Raw genomic sequence first — 21,766 nt, 5'->3', positions numbered from 1 at the left:
TAGAACAGATTGTGTCAGAAGTGTAAGAGATCTAGAAACTTTTTCCCAGTAAAAAAAAAAAAAAAAAAAAAAAGGCAAGAAAAGTAGGTATTCGATACTTAACTGCCCTCTTCATAGACCACTGTCTGAGAATCTATTTTCTACGTATAGGTTTGCCAGCTTTAAAATACTGATTGTCAGTTATTCCTACCCTGGTATCCAAAATATCCATAAGCAATATATGAGCATCCATTCCACTACAATTTCTGAAAATTCACTAAAGCAAGAGCATTTTTAAAAATCAACTTTAAAAGATACATTTGCATACCTTCTTTTTGATGGATTTATTTTTAAATAGCTAAAAACAAAGCAAATTCTTTGGAGCCCATGGCAATTACTTTTTCCCATGTCCACTTGAGAGAAATGCCATAGAGCTAAAGAGAAAAACTAAACCATTTCTTAGATTGAGTAAAAGATCATTAATTGTTGACACATATCTAAATTATTTCAGTATATTTAGAAGGCAAAGAAGAAAGGGAGAAGGAAAGAAAAGAAAGAGAGAATGAGGAAAAGAAAAAAGGGGGATTCATCTTAAAAATGTCCATCCAGATAAATTATATTACCCTTCAGAATACAGGGCAACTAAAGATTGAGGTGCTCAGGATTCGGGGATCTTAAAAGTTCACAGCCAGCATCAGATGTCACTAGACAACTGGCAGTCTGATGCTCACACCCCTGAGCCTAGAACAGTTGACACAGGATCCCGGGCCAATGCCAGGGATCTTTAGGTCAGCAATCATGTCAAGATGCTCTGATTCTCCACAAACCCAGCTTCTTTCCCAAACTGCGGGGAGGTTGGTCTGCAGTGACTTATCTAGTATTTTGCTGTACTCCTGGCTCACAGTGTCTCCTGGTCTAGGATCTTCTAATCGAAGTCCCATGAGGCACATATTTCTGTGCTCTCTGACTCTCACCCCTGAGATAGAGCTGGTGTGGGGCTGAGGATGTGGGAAGGACACAGCACACCCAGCAACCCCCAGGGCAGTTTTCAGTATGCTCCTCAACCTCTGAGATGGTGTGCAAAGCACAGGGAAATGTACTGCCCCTCACATTTCTCTACAGAAGAGAAAGAGAGGGAGGGAAATGGCTGGGGTGTGTGATCAGGTTTCGAGCAGAAAAAGACCGTGCCACTTAAAAAAAAAAATTCACCACGTAGATTCTACAAAGAAAGAATTTCCAGTTAAGAAGTATCTACTGAGACCACTGGGCATGGGGTGGGTTGGGGTGGGGTCGGCAGTAGGGTTAGGTTGGAGGTGGGAAGGGAACAGATGAAGCTCCTCCTGCTAGCTGTTTTCTCCCATTCCTGGGGACATCCATCTTTAAGCAAACGTGGATGTGTAATAATGCTTAAGAATCTACGTTCATTTCTTTCACAAAATGAGGAGAATACCTATTCTAAAATAACACCTTTATTCTGGAGAAAACAAACACCTCCAAAAAAATTCTAGAAGATTTTGAAAGGAGAAAATATAGACACACAACTGCATTCATTTTGATCTTCCACACAAAGATCAGGTGAAGAAATCTATGCAGCTATACATACTAGGACCTGTTGTACACCACCCCCGTAACCCCATAGAAAGAAAAAAAAAACTGTTTTCAAAATAGAAGCAGTATTCCACTATGAAAACAAAACAATCACATGTGACTACTGGAAATGTTAGTGTTACACAGAGTCCTTTAAAAATAAATCACAGCCAAAGTTCCAAAAAGTACAGAAGCGTGAAACAGAAAATAAAAATGACTGAAGGGTGATGATGGGAGCCTACAGCTCCATCCTCACAAGGACGGCAGCCCTGGACGTCGCTGCAAAGGTCACAGGAGGACAGCTTCGCTTCAGAGTTGTAACTTCTCACCGCCTGTCTCCCTGTTCAAAGAAGCAGACATCAGTTCACACGGCTCCCTTGTTTAGAAACCTTGACTTTGCCAAAACATAAGAGCATTTCGATACACTTTTCTGAGTTTTCCATTCTTCACCTAATTTTATTTTTCTTTACAAGAAACAACTGAAATGTCCAAGAATGATCCAAAGTACTAACCAAATCCAAAAGAGAAACAATGCATTCAGTCCAATCTGTCTACCACCAGCAGTTGGCCAGCATTAAAAGACAGCAAATAGACTGCAGCTGCACACTGCAATCACAAGCACCACTTTCATCTCTTACTGCATCAGGGAGAATTTTCAGTTGAGGACTGTTTAACCTCCTCAAGAGTTTATTTTAGGATGACATTCTCTATGCACTCAAATCAAATTCTAATCATTAGAACTACTGAAAAGAGGCATTTACCCTGGGCTCTAGTAAAAAAATACATAAATATGAAGGGAAGACTGCCTATGCAATACCTTGTTTTAAAACACTGAGCATATAGTATCTAAAAGCTAACATGAAAAAACTACATAAAGTACCTATAACACCACAGTAAACTCACTGTAAAACATAAATGAGTTTTATAATGTTTTAAAAACATATTCTATTGTCAAATTTATTCATGATTTTTCAGAGACTGTTGTCCATATCGTAAATGTTTTTCGGGATTTTTTAAAATGGGTTGGAAGGTTTAGCTTATTCTGATCTTTCCCATATTTTCATTTTAAAATGGCCTCCTCATAAGTAAGTTGTTTTCCATAAAAATTTGGATAGATTATTTTTGTTTCTCAAATGTTTAAATGTTCCCCATGTACCCAAGAAATATAAGTTGGGGAATTTTGCAACTAAGTTAAGTAATAAAGTTGGATAACTAGTTACTGTCATTGGGTCTCCACAGTGTATTCCATCCGTCCACTAGGAAAAAAGTGCCACATCACTGTTCGCCAAATGTCCCACAAGAACCTGGGTGAATCCTCTTCCTCAGTGCCAACAGGAGGCAAAAGACAAGAGGAACTGGCTTGTTGACTAAGAGGAGAGAACTGGTGCTACATCTTAGTCTTGAATACTCTATGAAGCACTAACAACAATGGGAACGAGTTCATCTCATTTAAAGTGTAATTATCTACAACGACCTAACACATAAAAATGCTCATGCTTCTCCTGCATTGTGATGATTCTGAGCCAACACAAGTGCTTATTCAAAATAAGACATATTACAATTAGAAACATTAGGCCAGAGATCACATACAAAAAGTCACTGACTGAACATGGATTCGTCCTATTAAACTTGGGCCATCTCCAGACCAGCTCTCTCTTTTTACATCCTAAATTTCCATCATTTTATAAAAATGAGTTACCAGAAAAATCAAAGAAGCTCAAGTTATTTTCCAAACAGGCTATATTTTTCTTGATGCACTTTTAAAAACATGTTATCAAGGGTAGGTTTCAGCAAAACACCAGAGTCCCTTGATAGAGAAACAGTTAACTCCAGCCAATGCTACTGCATTGCAGATGCTGTTCATGTTCTCTCCTGAAGAAGTCCCATTTTATTTATTTGTTATTTATTTATTTACTATTCAAGGGTACATGTACAAGTTTGTTACAAGGGTATATTATGTGATGCTGAGGTTTGGGCTTCTATTGACCCTGTCACCCAAATAATGAACATAGTACCCAACAGAGAGTGTTTCAGCCCTTGTTCCCCTCTCTCCCTCCCCACTTTTGAAGTCCCCAGTGTCTACTGTTCCCATTTCTATGTGCATGTGTACCCAATGTTCAGCTCCCACTTATAAGTGAGAACATGTGATATTTGGTTTTCTGTTTCTGCATTAATTCACTTAGAATAATGGCCTTCCACTGCATCCATGTTGCTGCAAAAGATATAATTTACTTCTTTTTTACGGCTGTATAGTATTCCATGATGTACATGTACCACATTTTCTTTATCCAATCCACAGTTTATGGGCAGCTAGGTCAATGCCCTGTCTTTGCTATTGTGAATTAGTGCTGCAATAAACATATGAGTGCAGGTGTCTTTTTGGTAGAACAATGTATTGTCCTTTGGGTATATACCCAGTAATGAGATTGTGGGATCAAATGGTAGCTCTACTTTTAGAAGAACTCCCATTTTAAAGCTGGAACCAGATGGAATGGGTGCTTGGAATAGAAGCAATACCTTGCAAATGAAACATAACTGGACTCTCTATGTCAATTTTTCTTTGTAAAGTTTATAATTGTGAGAGTTAAAAACTTAAAACATGAAAAAATATATCGTGTTTAAATTTCATATGCTAAAACCTATCATGTGACCCTTGTAAATTATCAATAGTCTTCACTGAAATGGGATGCTCACTTCCTGCCTCCCCACTGCCTATACTTCCTCCTACCAAATCCTGCCCTCGCCACAGAACCAATCCAACAGGTGGTCACTTCCAATAAGTGAATGAATGCCTGGCTTAATTTCTAAAGTATTAAGAACTCCAGAGCATACTTACTTGGCTCATAGTAATCCACTATGGACACTGAAGCATCTTGGGTATTTGAAACTTTAAAGTTTCTCACAGCAGGAATATCAACACAAAACTGGGTTTCATTTACCTTGAGAAATGCAAAACAGTCTTAAGGGGTTGGCACACTGTGTGTTCATCATTAAGTAAAGACATTTCTTTTTCTTACCATTTTAGGAAACAGAGACTAACACTTAGGGAGGATTTCTACATGTCAGATACTGCAGTAAGTACTTCCTATGAACTATGCTATTTAACTTGTAAAACAACGCTTACAAAAAGGTATTGTTCTTAGTTCCATTTTGCTGAATGGGATACTGAGAATTAGAGTGGTTAAGTAAGTAGCAAGCCTGAGGGTGCATGCACCTAGATCTCCTGTCTCAGATGGTGTACCCCACCCCCAGTTACTACTCATGGCTCACAGCAGCCTCCTTCTCCTGGGAATTGCCCTCAGTTCATGCAAGCCATGTCACCCAGTACGTGAGGTAACTAAGATGGGGCTGTACTCCACAGCCAATGACTGAGATGGGGTACACAAGGCCAGCCTATCTGTCTCCAAGAGGAATAGATTTGGCCAATTTGGCAAACAACACTCGTTAAAGAATCAGAAATTAGTAAATTCCTTCAAACATTCCCATATTTGCCAATAGTAGTAAATGAAAAGTCAAACTGACCACTCAAAGAGTACTGGACACTCAAATTAAAATAACCATTAACAAGAGCATCAGAGATAGAAGACAAACTCCAAAACCAATTACACTACTAAATTAAAACCTTAAATTTGTTTTTTAAGTTCCAAATCAGGCCCATGGCTTTCGAGCAGTGATTAATGTAAGATAATTCCTAAAAAGCAAAAGAATCTAGAGACTATTATTTAACATTATATTGAGACTGAATTAGTTTTAATGGGGCTTGAACCAAAGAGGTTTTGAAGTGCTAAAACAAATGAGAACATTCAAGAACTGTCTTTTTAAAAGTACATATTTAGCAATATATTTCTGATTCATACGTAACAAAACTGAAATAAGAAACATCAAACCCACCCATGTAATATGAAATCCTTGGAATACTATGAACTCAATATCAATTCAACCTATGAAGCTCATATAAATGCTATAAGAAAAGAATAAACTTACATACCACCAGTTTTGAGACATACCAAGCAGAGTCTGGAATTCTTCACTTACCTTCACCTACACATTGTATCCACCCTATTCTCGAATCAGTAGTAGTCATTCAGCGATGGAAAGAGTACATGAAGGTTATGTAATAATTCTATGTCAAGATCAAATCTCTGAGAATAATCCTCCATGATTTAGCACCTAATTTTTCAAGGTAAGAACATGAACCCCTTCAAGGTTTGTTAGAAGCTTCATGGAAGAATTTTAAAATGTGTAATGAAGGCATTCGTCTTCCAGCCAGGCATCGCGGCTCACATCTGTAATCCCAACAATTTGAGAGGCCAAGACCAGAAGATCAGTTGAAGCCAGGAGTTCAAAACCAGCCTGGGCAACAAAGTGAGACCCCGTCTCTATAAAAAAATTCTCATGAAATTATCTAGGCAAGGTGGCATGCACCTGTGGTCCCAGCTACTCAGGAGCCTGAAGTGGGAGGATCACTTGAGCTCAGGAGTTGGAGGTTGCAGTGAGCTATGATTGCACAACTGCACTCCAGCCTAGGCAATTCCCTGAGGCAAAGAGGCTCTCAAATTCAGATCTGGACTGAATTGTTTTAATAATAATATGGAAATTTCTATGTATTTCACATCTGGCATGAAATAAAGATTTAGTTACGAAGACCTGCAACAGGCTCGTCATTAACAGCAACTCTCTAAACTGATTTTATAGTTGTCTTTCTAATGGAGATAAGTATATGGTTGCCATGTTAAACTCATTCAGGGACACAAAAACTTGAAATAACAATGACTTAAAGAAAACATACTTAAAGTAAGGTAGACATCCGAACACAAAACATAGTAGCTTTGTCAACAGGTTACCTTACGTTTTCCTACTTACAGAATCTAAATAGAGGTTGAGTTTTCCATGATCATATTCCACTTTCTTCACTGTCTCGCTCAGGGGAATTGTGTCTGAAGGCACCATAAAGCCACTTAGTAGGTTAACTTCCATAAGAGCCATGCCACTCCTAGCTGGGCCCAAAAACCTAAATCAAAGAGGGGAAGATGAATGAAAACTCCTCAGGAAAAACCCACAGCTGTTATCAAATTATCTTCATACAAAAATCAAACCCACCAAATGTTATTCCAAATACTGTTTGAGTTCAAATAAAATTCACTATAGAGAATTTTAAAACAGGTTATCGTTTTCTTACATGTGTGGTAATCTTATAACTTTCAACCATATAAGGAATAATGATACAACAATGTGTTCATCTGACAGATAGTGTGCAATGCCTGCAGTGTAACAGGCTTGTGCTTATAAACTGTGACAGGACAACATACATCCTTTCAACAGACAACTCTATTTTCTAGCAGTGATTCCAAACCGAATTGCATTTTTTCTTTTGTCAAAAGTTGACAGCACCAAACTTCCAAGAAAGCCAGGCCCTGAAAAGGAGGCATCACTTGACCACTTAGTGATAGTCCCATCCAAGTTCTTAGCAACCTTTTATTCATCTGGTTTTAGAAACATCAGACCAGTAGGGAAAGGCCTTCCCTTTGTTCTCCCACATACTTGAAGAACATTTTGTGTTTTCTTTGGCCACCATGAGGGAATTACAAGCCTTGGAAAGTTTTATTACGCTGCATCCTTCCCGCACCCTGTTGTACATGATGTGAGCATCAGAGGATCCGGGCACCAACAACATTTTATCTCCTTACAAATAAATATTTTTCTAAAATGAATTGATGGCAAGAGTTTTTCATCTGGAGCAGAAGGAGCCCAGCTAAGTGAGTATGGAAAGATGTTTGCCTCCAATTTAAAAGGATCATAGCATTAAGTTAGTACCTGTTGTCCTTTTAAATGGCAAAAGCAAGAAGGGCTGTTAGAAAAATCTTGCTTTTTAGAGCAGAAAACCCATGCCTGCCAAACATGACTGATTGAAAAGCCATAGAGTACAACTGCTGACTTCAGCCGGTTCTGCAATCCCAAGCAACTGAAACCATCTGCTGGCAATGCACTGAGCCAAAGTAGATGTTATTAAGAACTAATAAATGGATTGAAACTAGAGGTGTTTGCATATGAGAAAAAATATAGATGAGAAAAAGCAGTCAATATGCTTAAACATTTAAAAGCACAATGCAGATTATACTTTTGGTACATATTAAAAGTATCTTGGTTGATCTGATCTCTCTACCAGCCTGGGGCAGAATTTGTTAAACTATCATGCCACACAGAAAGCCTGGTATGAGGTAAGGTCTTGGACCCTGTTGATAGGATAAAGTGTCTGAAATATCAGGTAATCTTTTTTTTTTTTTAAATACTTTAAGTTCTAGGGTACATGTGCACAACGTGCAGGTTTGTTACATATGTATACTTGTGCCATGTTGGTGTGCTGCACCCATCAACTCGTCAGCACCCATCAACTCGTCATTTCCTCTTTTTTATAATGTGCTGGTGAAAAAATACACTTAAATATTATTTGTCTTTCATACCAGATTTTTCTCAGAAAACTAGTAGCAGCATTTAAACCCTTTTTATGAAACCCCTACCCTCACATGAAAACAGTTCCCTTCTTCAGGCTCTACCTACCACCCAAACTCTGTTGTCCATCTGATTCCTGATGCTTAAGATTGGAAATCCTGCATTCTTACATGAACCCCTATAAATGCTGAGGTCTCTTCATAGTCTGAATCCTGGCTCCACCTCATTTTCCTCATGTTTCTTCACCTGATGTCTCTTAAGAGGTAAAAGTCTCCCTCTCATAACTCTATGAGGGTCTTCTTCTTTGCCCTTTTCAAAATTGGAATTTGAGACTTGCTTAGGGGATTGTTTCCATTAATTTCTGTATCCATCTCAAACAGCAAGTTCCACAAGGGCAGAGCTTGTGTCTTTTTTGGCTTACAATTGCATTCCCACACCTGACACACAGACACCATGCCTGGCACATAGTAGAGGCTCAACCAATACTTGCTGAGGGAATAAATAAATGAATGAGAAAAGCAGGAATAGGCAGGGCACAGTGGCTCATGCCTGTAAGCCCAGCACTTTGGGAGGCCAATGCAGGAAGATCACTTGAGGTCAGGAATTTGAGAAAAGCAGGGATAATAATAACACATACTTTACAGAGTTACTGTAAGAATTAAATGATATGCATGTAAAAGTGTTTGGTGCGGTGCCTGGCATATAAGTTTGTAATTACTGTAGGTTGTTATTGTTTATAATAATAATAATAATAATAACTTGAAGTTGTTATTCTATAACAGAGACCAATTGGAAGACTAGTAAAAAATAACTGGAGTCCCACTTTCTTCTCAGCTGAAAAGGATGCCACTGCAGAGATTCTGATATCCTCTTACTGCTGGCCCAAAATGCCCAAGAAGGTGAAGAATGGGACAAATGTGGGACATTTTACCCCAAAATCATGAACAAGAAGGTCCAAAGATAAAGACAGACAGTAGCGGTAATGGTGGAGACTGGGTCCAGGCAATGGCTGTGAAGGCTGGCCACCTGGATGAGCACCCAGAGATGACCTTGAAGAACATCTGCCAGCTCAGGACCACACCAGGGACTTCTAGTTCAACAATAAGCTCAGTTAAACCAGGACACTATAGGATATTTTAGAAGAGCAAACAGCAGCTCCTCAATGCCAGTGCATCTTTAAGTCCCAGCTCAAGACCAAATAAGGCAGATGTAACAGAATAGATTCACGAAAGAAAAAAATGTGAAGGCTCTATTCAAAAACTTTCACAAGGAGTGTGCTCAAATTCCTGTGTGCAGTGGAATGACCAAAACTCTGCAGCTTCCCAGTCTTACTGTGAAGTCGGTAGGGTTGAGGTACAACCCTTTTTCTTTATTACTTAACAAGATTCTCAGATGCTTTGGATATAGAACAATTTAAGAGTCAACTTAAAAAGTACTCCCAGAAGCTTCAGCTGTTAAGTGTCTAATTATCCAATATGAGAAACTCCTAAACTGGAATATTTTCAATGTATATTAAAAAAAAAACTGTCCTCTTGATTGAATTTGCATGTTATCATAAAGTTTTGGATTAAATGCCTAACAGTTAAAGTTCAGTATGAACCTGAAATAATTATTTCAACTCATAACAAGAAATAATCATTCTAAGTATTAAATATGATTTCCTAAATTAGACCTGAGTTTTATTAATTTATATACACACTGTTCTATTCAAATTTTACAGGGAAAACCTGTAAATAATTTTTGTATGCATCTAATAAACGCTTGAATATAATTAGTAGTATTTCTAGTTTGTAATCTGAAGTGTAGTACATAATTGAATTCTTTGTTCAATATAACTTCTTATATTTATATAGTTAGACAACTATAAATAATTAAACCTTCAAGTCTATTTTCTAAAGGAAAAAAAGAAGAGAGACCTAAGCAGACACTTACCTTGTACACACATTCAAATCCACATGATTGAGATCATCTTTATTTTCTTTTACAGCAACATCTAAATCAAAGGCTTCTTGATTTTGGATAGATCTTCGTCTTCTAGAAGACCCAGAATCCTTCACATTATATACAACATTGAGCTGTAAAAAATAAACTAGCATAAATAACAAATTGGACATAAACTTCTATCATTATGCCTTCTAAATACTGTATTAGGTAATGATTCTCTTTGGATGGACCCAGTAAGATTTTTAATCTTCAAACTAGAAAAAAAAAATTAATTTTACTTGCTAACAAAGTATCACTATTAACAAGCAGTATTACAATTTATAAAATTATTTTTAACATTGTTAGGTAATATTCCAAAACAAGTACAATAAAACACCATGGGCGATATTTGGGGATAATGTTTTGTCAAAGAGGGTAAACATTCCCTTGAGGAAAAAACCATCTTGAGAGCATTCACTCATTTCTAAGGAAATTAGTTGCCCAAATGGAGTCATGTCTCTCTAACTAGAACTTCACAAACTCTCAGTAGGATAAATCAAAACTAAAACATTGAAGAGCCTTAGCTGAACATTGCTGAGGATTCTTTTTGTTCATACAACGTTTGTCAAAGATGATAAAATAAATGACAGCTTTCAGGTCAACTGGGTCTTTCCCGGCATCTACTCTGTACCCACCACTGATGTTAAAGGTGCTGTAGACATAATGGGAGAGCCTGAGAGGACCTGCGTCTTTCTCAAAGGGATCCTAAATCAGAAGCTTAGGCACGTACTCAAAACTTCCTAGTCCAGTTTCATCCCCGGATGGACTGGAATCTACTTAAATGTTTTACCTCATCCCCTTTTTTATAACAAGGTTTGTAAAGCTTACTGTTGCTTTGTAAGGTTGTGTTTTCTTTTAACTTATACCTAACACACATACACATATGCACATGTGCATACACACACACACACCTCAGAACTAACATCTAATGTCCCTCATGGATTTGCACACTTAAAAAAATCCTCTAAGCCTTCATTTTTCAAATCTAAAAGTTGCAGTCTTCTTATTCTGCCACAATCCAAACTCATATAATCCGTCATCCACTTGATCCTTCTGGTTATCTTACTTCGGACATTTGTCAACTCTTCCTTAAAGTATAACGATTAAATTATAGAGTATTCCTGAAGCAGTTGAAGAATAGTCTCATAAAATTGGAGAGATGCTCTCTATTATTTCCATCATTCCCCTTTCAGTGGCATGCAATTATCCCTTTAGAGACCAATGCTATCAGGAAACAAACAAGGACTACTCTATTTGTCTCTCGGGTCATAATTAATGCCCATCCATAACTAAGTATTAGGGTTTACATTTGGCAATAAAGCTCAACTGCTCACTCAGGGAACTTTAAAAGATCTTGCAGTTTATTTCCAACAGTTTAGTATTTTATTACCCAAAAGAGGATAATATTTACTGCAAACTCATGAGTTTTCTTTGCCTTCCTTTTTCCAGAGCATGTATAAAAATATCAACTGTAAGAAATCTCAATACCCATTTCTGGGTGTTCAACTTCTTTGTAATTATTTTTCCTCCCTCATGAGAAGTGCCTACTGGTTCCTTCCTTTTGTTTTCTGCATTTTGAGATCGACATGGGATTGATGAACATTCTGACCAGCAAGTACCACATTCACCCCTGTGTGCTTCAAGCCTCAAGTAAAACATCACTTGGTTTCAGTAATTTCTCTACATTTGGTTTATCAAAAATGAATTCCAACCAACTTGGTGATTTAAGTACATATAGTTTTTCAATTTTATCTAGAATACACAGCATATTTATTTTTAGATTTACTCTTGGATTGCAAGACAGTTTGAGAATGAGAATTTTCCCATGGTCTTTGTTAGTAAAGATCGAAATAAATTGTTTACTTTCTCTTTCTGACCTTTTCACTAAATACCATTCCTTTTCACTGTGATCATTTTTCCTTTAGTTTTAAAAAATGTGTGCTGTATTCTGAGTGTAATGCAAAATAATCTTAGAATTATTTGGAAGTTTCTAAATTATACCTGCTTAGCAAGGTATACCTGCCCTACTCAGCAAGTATATCTGCTCTCTCAACTAGAATGATAGTGCTGGTTTTTGAAAAAAGTACTTTTTCTCCATAATAGCCATTTTTTTTCCTTTCTCAGTAAGTGTTTCAGTGTTTTTGTTTGGTTGTTTGGTTGTTTCTACCCAAGCACGCAACCATTTTTGGTCCTATCACATATTATCTTGAGGTTCTAATGAGATGATTTTAAAGTCCTCAATATTTTTATGTACTATTTAGTGTAATGATTATCTTATTCGGTATTTTTCATACTACTTCCATTTTTATTGTAGCTCCTGCTGTACTATAAAAAGTGTAGATTTCTTTAGATTTTCTTTCTGTACCAGAGGATTGAACATAATTATGCTCTAATTGTTATATTTACTATTATATGAGATTTTATATTAAAGGGACACAATTCCTCCCCTCAAGTCAATAATTCTACCATGTTGACTTTCATATTCTCAGATGAACATTAAGAAATTATAAGTAAAACATGTATTTGTTATCAGGAATCATATTGGAGGACATTAACCCTCACTTCAAAAAGCAAATAATCTCCAAGAAATATTTTTCAAATAGAAAATCAATCTATATAATTGCTCTTTACTCACTGTCTGGCAACATCTCTAATACTTTTTATTAAAGACAGTGATATATCTTGCTTAAGTCATAGATGTAAATTATTAAGAATTATATTCAAGTTATCTAAGACTTAGCAAAGCCCCAAACCAAATAATTATTATAAAAAGTCATATTTAACTCAAAAAAGTAAGCATCATTACATACCTGACAAATAGCAAATCCAAAACCATTTGCGGAAATATTAACTGCAGTTGGCTGTACCACAGCAAGCTGAATCAAGGTGAAAAAAAGTGAATGAGGCTGATTTTCCATATCTAGATTCTTCCAAGTAGCACAACAGATCAGTCCTATCCCTCATTAGGAGCAGAAGCAATCACTGACAGCACTAAGAGCTTTATACTGTCTCACATATCAAAGCTATGGGTCAAATAGGTAAGCAAGGTGACGGAAGGAAAAGTGCACTCTCCCCAAGCTCCCTCACCTCTGCTCATGGGAGGGCACATTAGTGGTACTGACAAGTCTGTCCTCCTGTTGGGGTTGAAGCATAAAAGACAAGAAACTAAAGTCATCTCCCTTCCCTGACCTCCCTTAATCAAGGCCTAATCCCCTGGCTTTCCCAGGAGCACAATAACACATTGTCTATGACTGTGCCTAACTTTATTCCCTCTTTTCCTTTATCATCACCACTCTTCCTCACTTTCCAGAATTGAAGTTATCACCTTCATCCATTGTACTCAACCTCCCACAAATTTATCAAGGGAATAAAGTTAAGAACTAGCATATTCTTTTATTCCAGTTAAAGTAAGAATTCCACTACTGGTTCTATCAATTCTCCTAAGAAGACATGTGGAGCAGCTGAAAAGAACATGGTCTTTGGAATGATGAGTTCAAACCCTAGCTCTACTGTTACTAGTAACATGATCTTGAGCAAGTCACTTAACCTCTCTCAGCCTCAGTTTTACCATATGTATCACAGGGATAAATATACTTACTTCTTAGAGTTACTTTGAGAAGTAAATGCAATAGAATACGTAAAGTAATCTAGCACAGTGCCTATGAAGAACAGAAACGCAACAGGGTTCTATGTTCATTCCTTTCTCAATGTTACAGTGCCCGTGTTTTCTCCTGTTCCACTAATCTTTCCAAAGTTCCCCGCCCTTCCAGAGCTCAGCAAATTCAACCAAAGGAGGGCACCATTTCTCCCTATTCCTCTACAGAGCTCTGGAAACAAGTCTTTGTTGAAATCAACAGATTACAAATAAAGCAGTATTCCAGCATAAAGAATTGTCTACACTGATTTTTAAATAACTGCCCCTTGTGCACACCTCTGCTGTCTGAAGGAGCAAGCGGTTGTGTGTGTCAATCAGAAACGTTATAGGACTTGGTGCGTTAGGCCCCGTCACAGTCATTTGGATATTTGTCCTTTCTGTAATCATTAGGGCTGCAAATTCAGACAGAGCTTTTAAAGCCACAATGGTATCCTGTTGAGGGAAAAAAAACATTTGTACATATAAGTATATGTCAAGGTCTTCAAAGAGTAAATTTAGTAGTGTTTTGTTGCTGGACATTCAACCACCTTCCTTCACAGCGGAATGCTCCCTGACTCATATTTGAATCTCCTTGGCCTAGAGTACAGGAGAGGCTCAGAAAATGTTTGCTGAAATGTTTCATAGCTTTTAGTGTACAGATCTTACTGATTTTTGTCAGATTAATCCCTAAATAGTTCACATTTTATGCTATTTTGATTTGAGTTTCCATTGCTCATATATACATACAATGGATTTCTGAACATCGATTTTTTATACCACAATGTTACTAAACTCACTTGTTAATCCTAGGAGCATTTTTGTAATCCCACTCAATTTTGCACATAAATGAACATATTATCAATAAATTAAAAGTTCCAGTTTTTCCTTTCCAAAAAGAAGAAAAGAAAATAGAAAATATTTGCTATATGGAACTGAACATCTACTCTTGTATCAGTTACCACAGATGAAAAATGGCAAATGTAGATGGGGAACTGGTTTATTCCATATAATCAGATATAAAGTTCATAATAATGAGGAGAAAAAAATTAAAATCAGTGAATTTAGCCTTTTGCTTAAGTTACTAAAGTTTGAAACTGCAAAGTAATTTTAAGAAATCAAGGAAAAAATGCAACCAAATACTTTCTTAAATATATATTTTAATACATGATATATAATTTATATATATTATAATATATACTATATTTTATTTTTATATTTTATTATATTAAACATTTATATTATATATAATTTTATATATACAAATTTTTACATAATTTTTAATATAAATTTTATATATAATTATATAATATTTTATATTTTATTAGATATGCAAAATACATCTAACAAGAAATATATATTATATATATTATAGTTTAAAGGGAAAAAACTATCATCTCTCACCTGAGTAGATGCAAAACCACCCAAGCTATTTCTTTGCCTGCTTAGCCACCTCATAATTGGGATTCCCTCAGAAGCCTGAAATTGTAGGAAGTGTGAGAGCAGTGCATAGGCTGCCACTTCAATATCCAGGGAGCGTGGCTGCCAGGAATCAGAAAGTTTGGACTCTGATGACACCCAGAATTGCATGCCTCCTACAAGAGAAAAATAAAAACATTCTGATCAATTATCCAGAAAAATTACATTTTATACAATTAAATATTCCTACTCTGGTCCAAGCTGTACTTAACTAGCATAAAAATATATCTATTTGTATACATGTATTTATTTATGCCAAACATGTATTTATTTATCACAAACACACACATTCATATGTATACATGTGCCTATGTGTCACTTTTTTAAACTACTACAAGTTAAGTACATCTTATCCAAAAAGCTTGGGGTCAGAAGTGTGTCCAATTTCTGTTATGTTTGAATTTTTGGAATATTTACAGAATACATACATTCCAAAATCTGAAATGCTCAAAAATCTGAAACTTTTTGAGCACTGATATAATACTCAAAGGAAATGCTCATTGGAGCATTTTGGATTTCAGATTTTTGGATTAGGGATGCTCAACCTATATATTTATAAATTTTCATCCTTTTCCCATTGCCTACATTTGAGGATGTTTTCATGAAAATAATTTTCCTAAGAGAAATTCCATACGTTTGGCTCAAGGCTAAATAGCTATAAATAAAAGGAAAAAAATAATATATTCCAGAAGATAATATACATTACTTATCTGACCAGGCCATCCCCAAAATATTTTAGGACACATTGAAAAGAATCCTATTCTGGGAATCTGCCATTAACTAGCTCTACTATTCTGGGAAGACTCTCCTATTTTCATTATCTGAAGGTTGGTGTTATGAGTTTGAGGTTCAAGCCCCCAAGAAAAAAATTAGGAACCCCAGCTAACTCAACAACCTTCCTAGAGATAATTCTGCTCTAGCCCCCAGAGGACTATCCCACTTGGTGCCCTCTCTCAAATATTACTATTTAGATGATGACTACACTTAGGTGGAATACTACATAACTACCACTTAGCCAAGCAGACAAGAAGAAAAAATGTCAAAGACTGCTTTAGCCTCTACGCGATAATCTTCTAGTCCCCAGCTTTGGAATAGGTAACAAGGATTCAATCTAAGTTACTGTTAATACAATATTTTTTACAGTCTCAGAAGAAGCCTCTAAACACTTTCCACAATTATCCCTTCTTGAATTAACAGAAATTTGAATCACTGGACATTATCTTATTTCTGCCAACCCACTCCCATCTCTCTCTGTTTCTTACACACGCACACACACACACACACCTGGATCCCTGTCTACTTCATATATAAAATACACATAATCCACTTACTAGCAGCGTTTTTTGGTATTCACATTTCTTTTAATTAGCATTTTCGTTCCTATTTTTGAGCATTTGCTATGCAGCAGCATTGCACATTAATCCTCACAGCCACTCTAAAATAGGTGTCATTCCCACTGTACAGTTGATAAAACCGAACCTCATAAAGGTAAGTTGCAGAACCAGAATTTGAACCTAAGCCTCTCCAGAACCCAAGGTCTTGGAAAACTACAAGGCTGCCAAACCTGAAATGGTATCAGACACTCAAAGGGTAAGTGACATAGGGCATGACATATCTAGAATAAAGAGACATCTGAGCCCTGAAATTCTGTAGAAAAAAACCCTGGGGAGACCAGAAGTATTGTGGCCATGTCAGGCCCATCATGATCTCATTGTGTGTTTTACTTTTCACCAAAAGATGCAGATGTAATCAATTTCAAACCTGGCTAAAAATTTTTCTCACGTAAGTTATATATTTCATAATGCATAACAACCTCAAGTGGGCCCGGCACATTACCTTCTTGTTCTGCTCTCAAAGTCAGCATATTCAAAGCTTCCTTCGCTTTCGGACTCCCCACTGATGACAATGCATAAGCTATAAGAGCTAGAGTATAATTGTCTGAAATTCCTCTGCTGAATTCAGACTCCAAAAAATGGATAGACTCTTGCACATCAATGTTAGGCTTGGAAGAAAAAAAGTATATTTTTTACTAACCAAAGTAACCCATTACCACATATTGAAACAAAAAGTACTTTGAAACATGCATTTAAAAAATAAGTTCCGTGTCTATGAAGCACTTGACCTTGTCCTAGGCAATGAAAATCAACCATGATCATTGACATTTAAAGATTTGCCATGCATTTTGAAAATAACACTTTTTTTCAGTTTTTATAACAGGCATCATTACCTAGAAGAAAAAAAGTAGAGCTTTTGCCAGTGTTTCTCCCACTCAGTATTATAAACTCAGACAAGAACAGCAAACTGCTTGAGAAATATATTTCTTATATTTGATCTCTGTTATTGTGGCTCTAAGTTCAGGAAAAGTTTAGCTTCTACATGTCTAGTAGTAGAATAGGAAAATAGTGGGGGGCCTAATAAAGAGAATGACTTTGGTGATCTCATAAAATGCAGTAGGCAGTAAACAGTAAAGGTATCAATCACCAGGACAGCTCTGGAGCAAACTTAAGCTCGTCAGTATACCTTCCCCTGCACACTCATTCTCATCCAGGCATCCATGCCCATTCAACACACTTTTCAGGGTATGAGTGTTCTCAGCACTAAATTAACAGATATTGTAACTGTTCCATGATGTTTTAGAAATAAAAAAATCCTTCACAATCTAAACTTGCTAGAACACATTATCAAATTTTAAATAATTTTCTTTCCCCTCAGAAATTAACTTTTTCAATGATAAAACATGTATTGACTTATCTTACCAATAGCAAGTACAATACATACATTAAAAAGCATTTTTAGAATTCTCTTAGTCATTCTGAAAGAGTGGGTTAATGTTTTTATTCTCAGATTTTGGAACATGGCCACAAAATGCAAAGCAAAAGAGTACTCAAATTCAGATTTCACATGTGCTGTAAAATTGCAACTTGTTAAGTTTCCACACACATATTTGACCCATTAAGACCTACCTTCCTTGTGTTTCCCATCTATCATTTATTAAATTAAAGATGAAATACCTGATACTTTCTATATCCCAGGAGAGAAGTTACAATATAGGCTGTAAGTGTTACTGGACTTTTATTGCCACCTTGAAGCTCACTATGAATCACTCTTCCTGGCTCCCAAAATTCACCGTTGGATTTCTGACGTTCTTTAAGCCAAGTGTATGTTCTGTGTAACACATTCTGATCAATATCTATGTAAGGATCGGCTTCAAGGAAACATCTTAAAACAAAAGCTGACAACCTTTATGAAAAGGGAAAAAAATTACACAAAATGCACTTTATAAGGTCCATCAAATAACACTGAGCAAGCAAAACAACAACACTTTCTCCCCATCAGAAGATTCACCGAAGGGGGAATCACTGAAGATAGAACAAAGGAAAGAAAAAAAGCAAAAAAGAAAGAGCAAAGGGACAAGGTAAGCAACTCTCTCTAGCAGGCAGACCTGGTTTCCACTTGAGCTTGGCCAAGAAATTCCATGTTGACTCAAAAATTTCAGATTTGAAAAGGAATTTAGAAATTATGTAATCCAGCTCCATTATTTTGTAGACTGAGAATTTGACAGTCCAACAGAGTTAAATAAATTGTCCAAGGTTATTCATCTTTGGACTGTTCTAGATATTTACCAAAGAAGAGCTCCAACACACTTCACTCAACCCCAAAGCTGTGGATGAAGAATGTACACATAGTTCACAAGCAAACTGTAGTACTTCAAGTGGGGGAAATATTTTTCTCTCCTATAGAATGGGAGTTAGCCAACGGCAGCCTGTGGGCCAAATCTGCCTGGCCCAAATCTGGCCCTCAAGCGGAATACAGCTCAGGGCCTGTTTATGTGTGTACCACCCCAGCCCCCACCTGCCAAATTAAAAGGAGAAGGAAAAGAAAAAAACAAAGACAGGAAAGAAAGAGGGAGGAGAGGGAGGAAGAGGGAAGAGCATGCAACAGAGACTCTACGTGGCCCGAAATGCCTGAAATACTTAAAATCTGACCCTTTACAGAACAGTTGGCCAGTCCCTGCTACAAAACACTATACTGAGGTAAAAAGAACATCAAGCACTAAAACACTAAAAGGTTTCTATTTATGGTTCTATATCCTGACTCAGGCCAAGGCCAAGGCCAAGAGAAAAATGTGAAGCAGATCTGTTTCATGTTATATAAAGTTTCGTGTGGTAAACATTACTAATATTCAATAATATCCAGTTCTCTTTTACTTTGGTTACACAGAGGAATTCACTTTCCTGCCCCAGTGAGGTTAGGCATAGCCACGTGACCAGCTCTGAGAAGGATAAAATGAGTAGAAATGATACATTCAGGATGAAGTCTCTAATTGCCAGTGCTACAGATTCCAGCCTCCTCTTTCCGGGCTGTGGCAAACCTGGAGCCTCCTACTGGAGACGTGGACACGTTGGCAGCTGCAGAGCCCCCTGCTGACCACAATGGAAAGGCAGCAAGAACAAGAAATCCCTTCACTGTTAATTGCTTAGATTGAGTAGGTTGGTTGTTACTACAGCACTCCTAGTCTATCCTGATTGATACAGTGAGTTAATCTTTTTCTGAGTACAATAGGAAATTGAAGATAAGTACAAGAAGAGAGATTAATCATCCAAAATCAGCCACATAGAGATTCCAGTCTGGAGGAAACTGGCTGTTCATACTTAATTCCATCAGTGTTTGTTTTTCACACACACACAAAATCTTAAAGAAACTACCTTGACTCCATTAACACAACACTTGCATTAGTCATGGAAGATTAAGAAAAAAGCTGTGCCACAATCACCCGGCATTTCTAACTGATTTTATCAGCTGCACCATCATCATAAAGTATTTTTATTTCTGTTTCTTACACACACACACACAAAGATTTATAACTTATCTTTTCTAAATAAAAACATTTGATTTGTTAATGTTTGAAAATAATATTTTAAAAAGAAAATTTCTTTTTAAAGTCAGACTAAGGAAAAAGTAACCTCCCAGTCTACAATATATAGAGATATATCTGTCAATTTTTGTTCAGTTGGCAAAAACACTTACCAAGTGCTCCCAGAAGCGTCATAATTCCCAAAAGCACTGAAAGAGCCATCTTCCCTCTGATAGAGAAGTTCCCTCTGGTAACCTAAAGACATAAAAATGGACAGATCTTCAAAGTAATCATTAACTTGTAATGGATGAAAGTTTCTAATTATGACTTCATATTGAGGAAATATGGGCAGAGAGGGGAAAGAAGAAATCAAACCAAGAACTAATATTGAGTAGCTTCTATTTTAAGTGCTGTTGGAAATTTAAAATCCAGGACTTTTCAAGCAAAATGCATAAAATAAAAACTGTGATATCCTGGCCGGGTATGGTGGCTCACGCCTATAATCCCAGCACTTTGGGAGGCCGAGGCAGGTGGATTACCTGAAGTCAGGAGTTTGAGACCAGCCTGACCAACATGGTGAAACCCCATCTCTACTAAAAATACAAAAAGTAGCTGGGCATGGTGGCACATGCCTGTAATCCCAGCTACTCGGGAGGCTGAGGCAGGAGAATCGCTTGAACCCAGGAGGCAGAGGTTGCAGTGAGCCCAGATCGCATCGTTGCACTCCAGCCTAGGCAACGAGCAAAACTCCATCTCAAAAAAAAAAAAAAAAAACCTGTGGTATCCCAAATTAAAGTAAATTTAAAGATCACCATGGCATAGATGATACTTCTAGCCATTCAAAAGCAAGCAAATTAAAGGCAGACTTTTATTTAACTCTCTAGTGTTCACCATAATTGTTTCAATGCTTAGTAATCTAGAATTGTTTGCTACACAAGAAAAATACTATGTAGGATATCATTCATTAAAGTTTAAGGCCAAAGTAGAAAATAAAAGCATTTTCTATTCTTAGACCAGCAATACAGAGGAGGAAATGCTAAATAATCTAAGACAGTGGCTCTTAAATTTTGGGGCCATCGCCAACTGAGGTAAACCAAAAAACCAACTTGCCTGCCTACCCAGCAATTCCATGTTTCCATATATATATATTCAGTGGTGGCAATGAAGCATCATTACAGAAGTAAATTAGGGAGGGGGTTAAGGCTTATATATCTGCATTAATAAAAGCAGATGTGTCATATTTGCAAATAGTTACAAATAAATGATTGCAAATAAAAAGCAGATATTTCACATTTGCAAAGCAATGCACACAGATCTCAAAGTCCAGTGTGAGAAAACATAGGCCAAACACTAAAGGATTCACCAAACAACCCGCAATAAACTAACTTGCTAAAAATAAAGTTAAGACAGCAATAACTTATCACTAAAAAAGCAAGCATTAGCAGGAACATTTCCAGCTCAAGGAATTATCAACGACTCTCTAATAGCCAAAAATCCTTCTAAAAATTACAGGATTCCACTATTAGCAGAGAAGGGCACACAGCCTGAGCTTTGCAGCACAGCCATGGCAAAGCCGGGCAACCATACTCATTTGTAAAATGTTGAAATCATTCCCCAATGAACTGCAGTAATAAACAAGTTTGACTTTATGAACATCATATTTTAGAAGCATCCAGAACTATAACACAATTCTTATTTGACTAACAAAACATAAGCATTAATGGTTTGAAATTACGGTTAATGTGCTCTCACCTTCAGGTCCCAAATTTCTCCCTGAGTCTTTCCAAAAGAAACCCTAGATT

At 36.8% G+C, this 21,766-nt stretch overlaps 1 protein-coding gene across 3 annotated transcripts in view; it reads right to left on the bottom strand.

Moving 5' to 3' along the window:
• Positions 1-311: 311 nt before the first annotated feature.
• The window catches only part of CD109 (CD109 molecule), a 139,406-nt gene continuing 117,951 nt past the window's right edge, over positions 312-21,766 (bottom strand). The window contains exons 24-33 of one of the 3 annotated variants that reach the window (XM_025383238.1): positions 20,138-20,219; positions 18,121-18,349; positions 16,946-17,111; positions 15,035-15,225; positions 13,983-14,086; positions 12,810-12,876; positions 9,949-10,091; positions 6,430-6,577; positions 4,403-4,505; positions 312-1,906 (exon numbers count right to left, since the gene is read on the bottom strand). In XM_025383238.1, the coding sequence (XP_025239023.1) occupies positions 1,731-1,906; positions 4,403-4,505; positions 6,430-6,577; positions 9,949-10,091; positions 12,810-12,876; positions 13,983-14,086; positions 15,035-15,225; positions 16,946-17,111; positions 18,121-18,349; positions 20,138-20,219 (1,409 nt within the window). In that variant the 3' untranslated portion in view covers positions 312-1,730. Of the gene's footprint in view, positions 1,907-4,402; positions 4,506-6,429; positions 6,578-9,948; positions 10,092-12,809; positions 12,877-13,930; positions 14,087-15,034; positions 15,226-16,945; positions 17,112-18,120; positions 18,350-20,137; positions 20,220-21,766 lie in introns of all 3 variants that reach the window. The other 2 variants (XM_025383239.1, XM_025383237.1) reach the window with 2 other exon arrangements.

This window comes from Theropithecus gelada, chromosome 4 (assembly GCF_003255815.1).
Source record: "Theropithecus gelada isolate Dixy chromosome 4, Tgel_1.0, whole genome shotgun sequence".
Taxonomy (NCBI): Eukaryota; Metazoa; Chordata; class Mammalia; order Primates; family Cercopithecidae; genus Theropithecus; species Theropithecus gelada.
The sequence above is the reverse complement of the archived record's forward strand: the minus strand, read 5'-3'. Positions and strand labels throughout refer to the sequence as shown.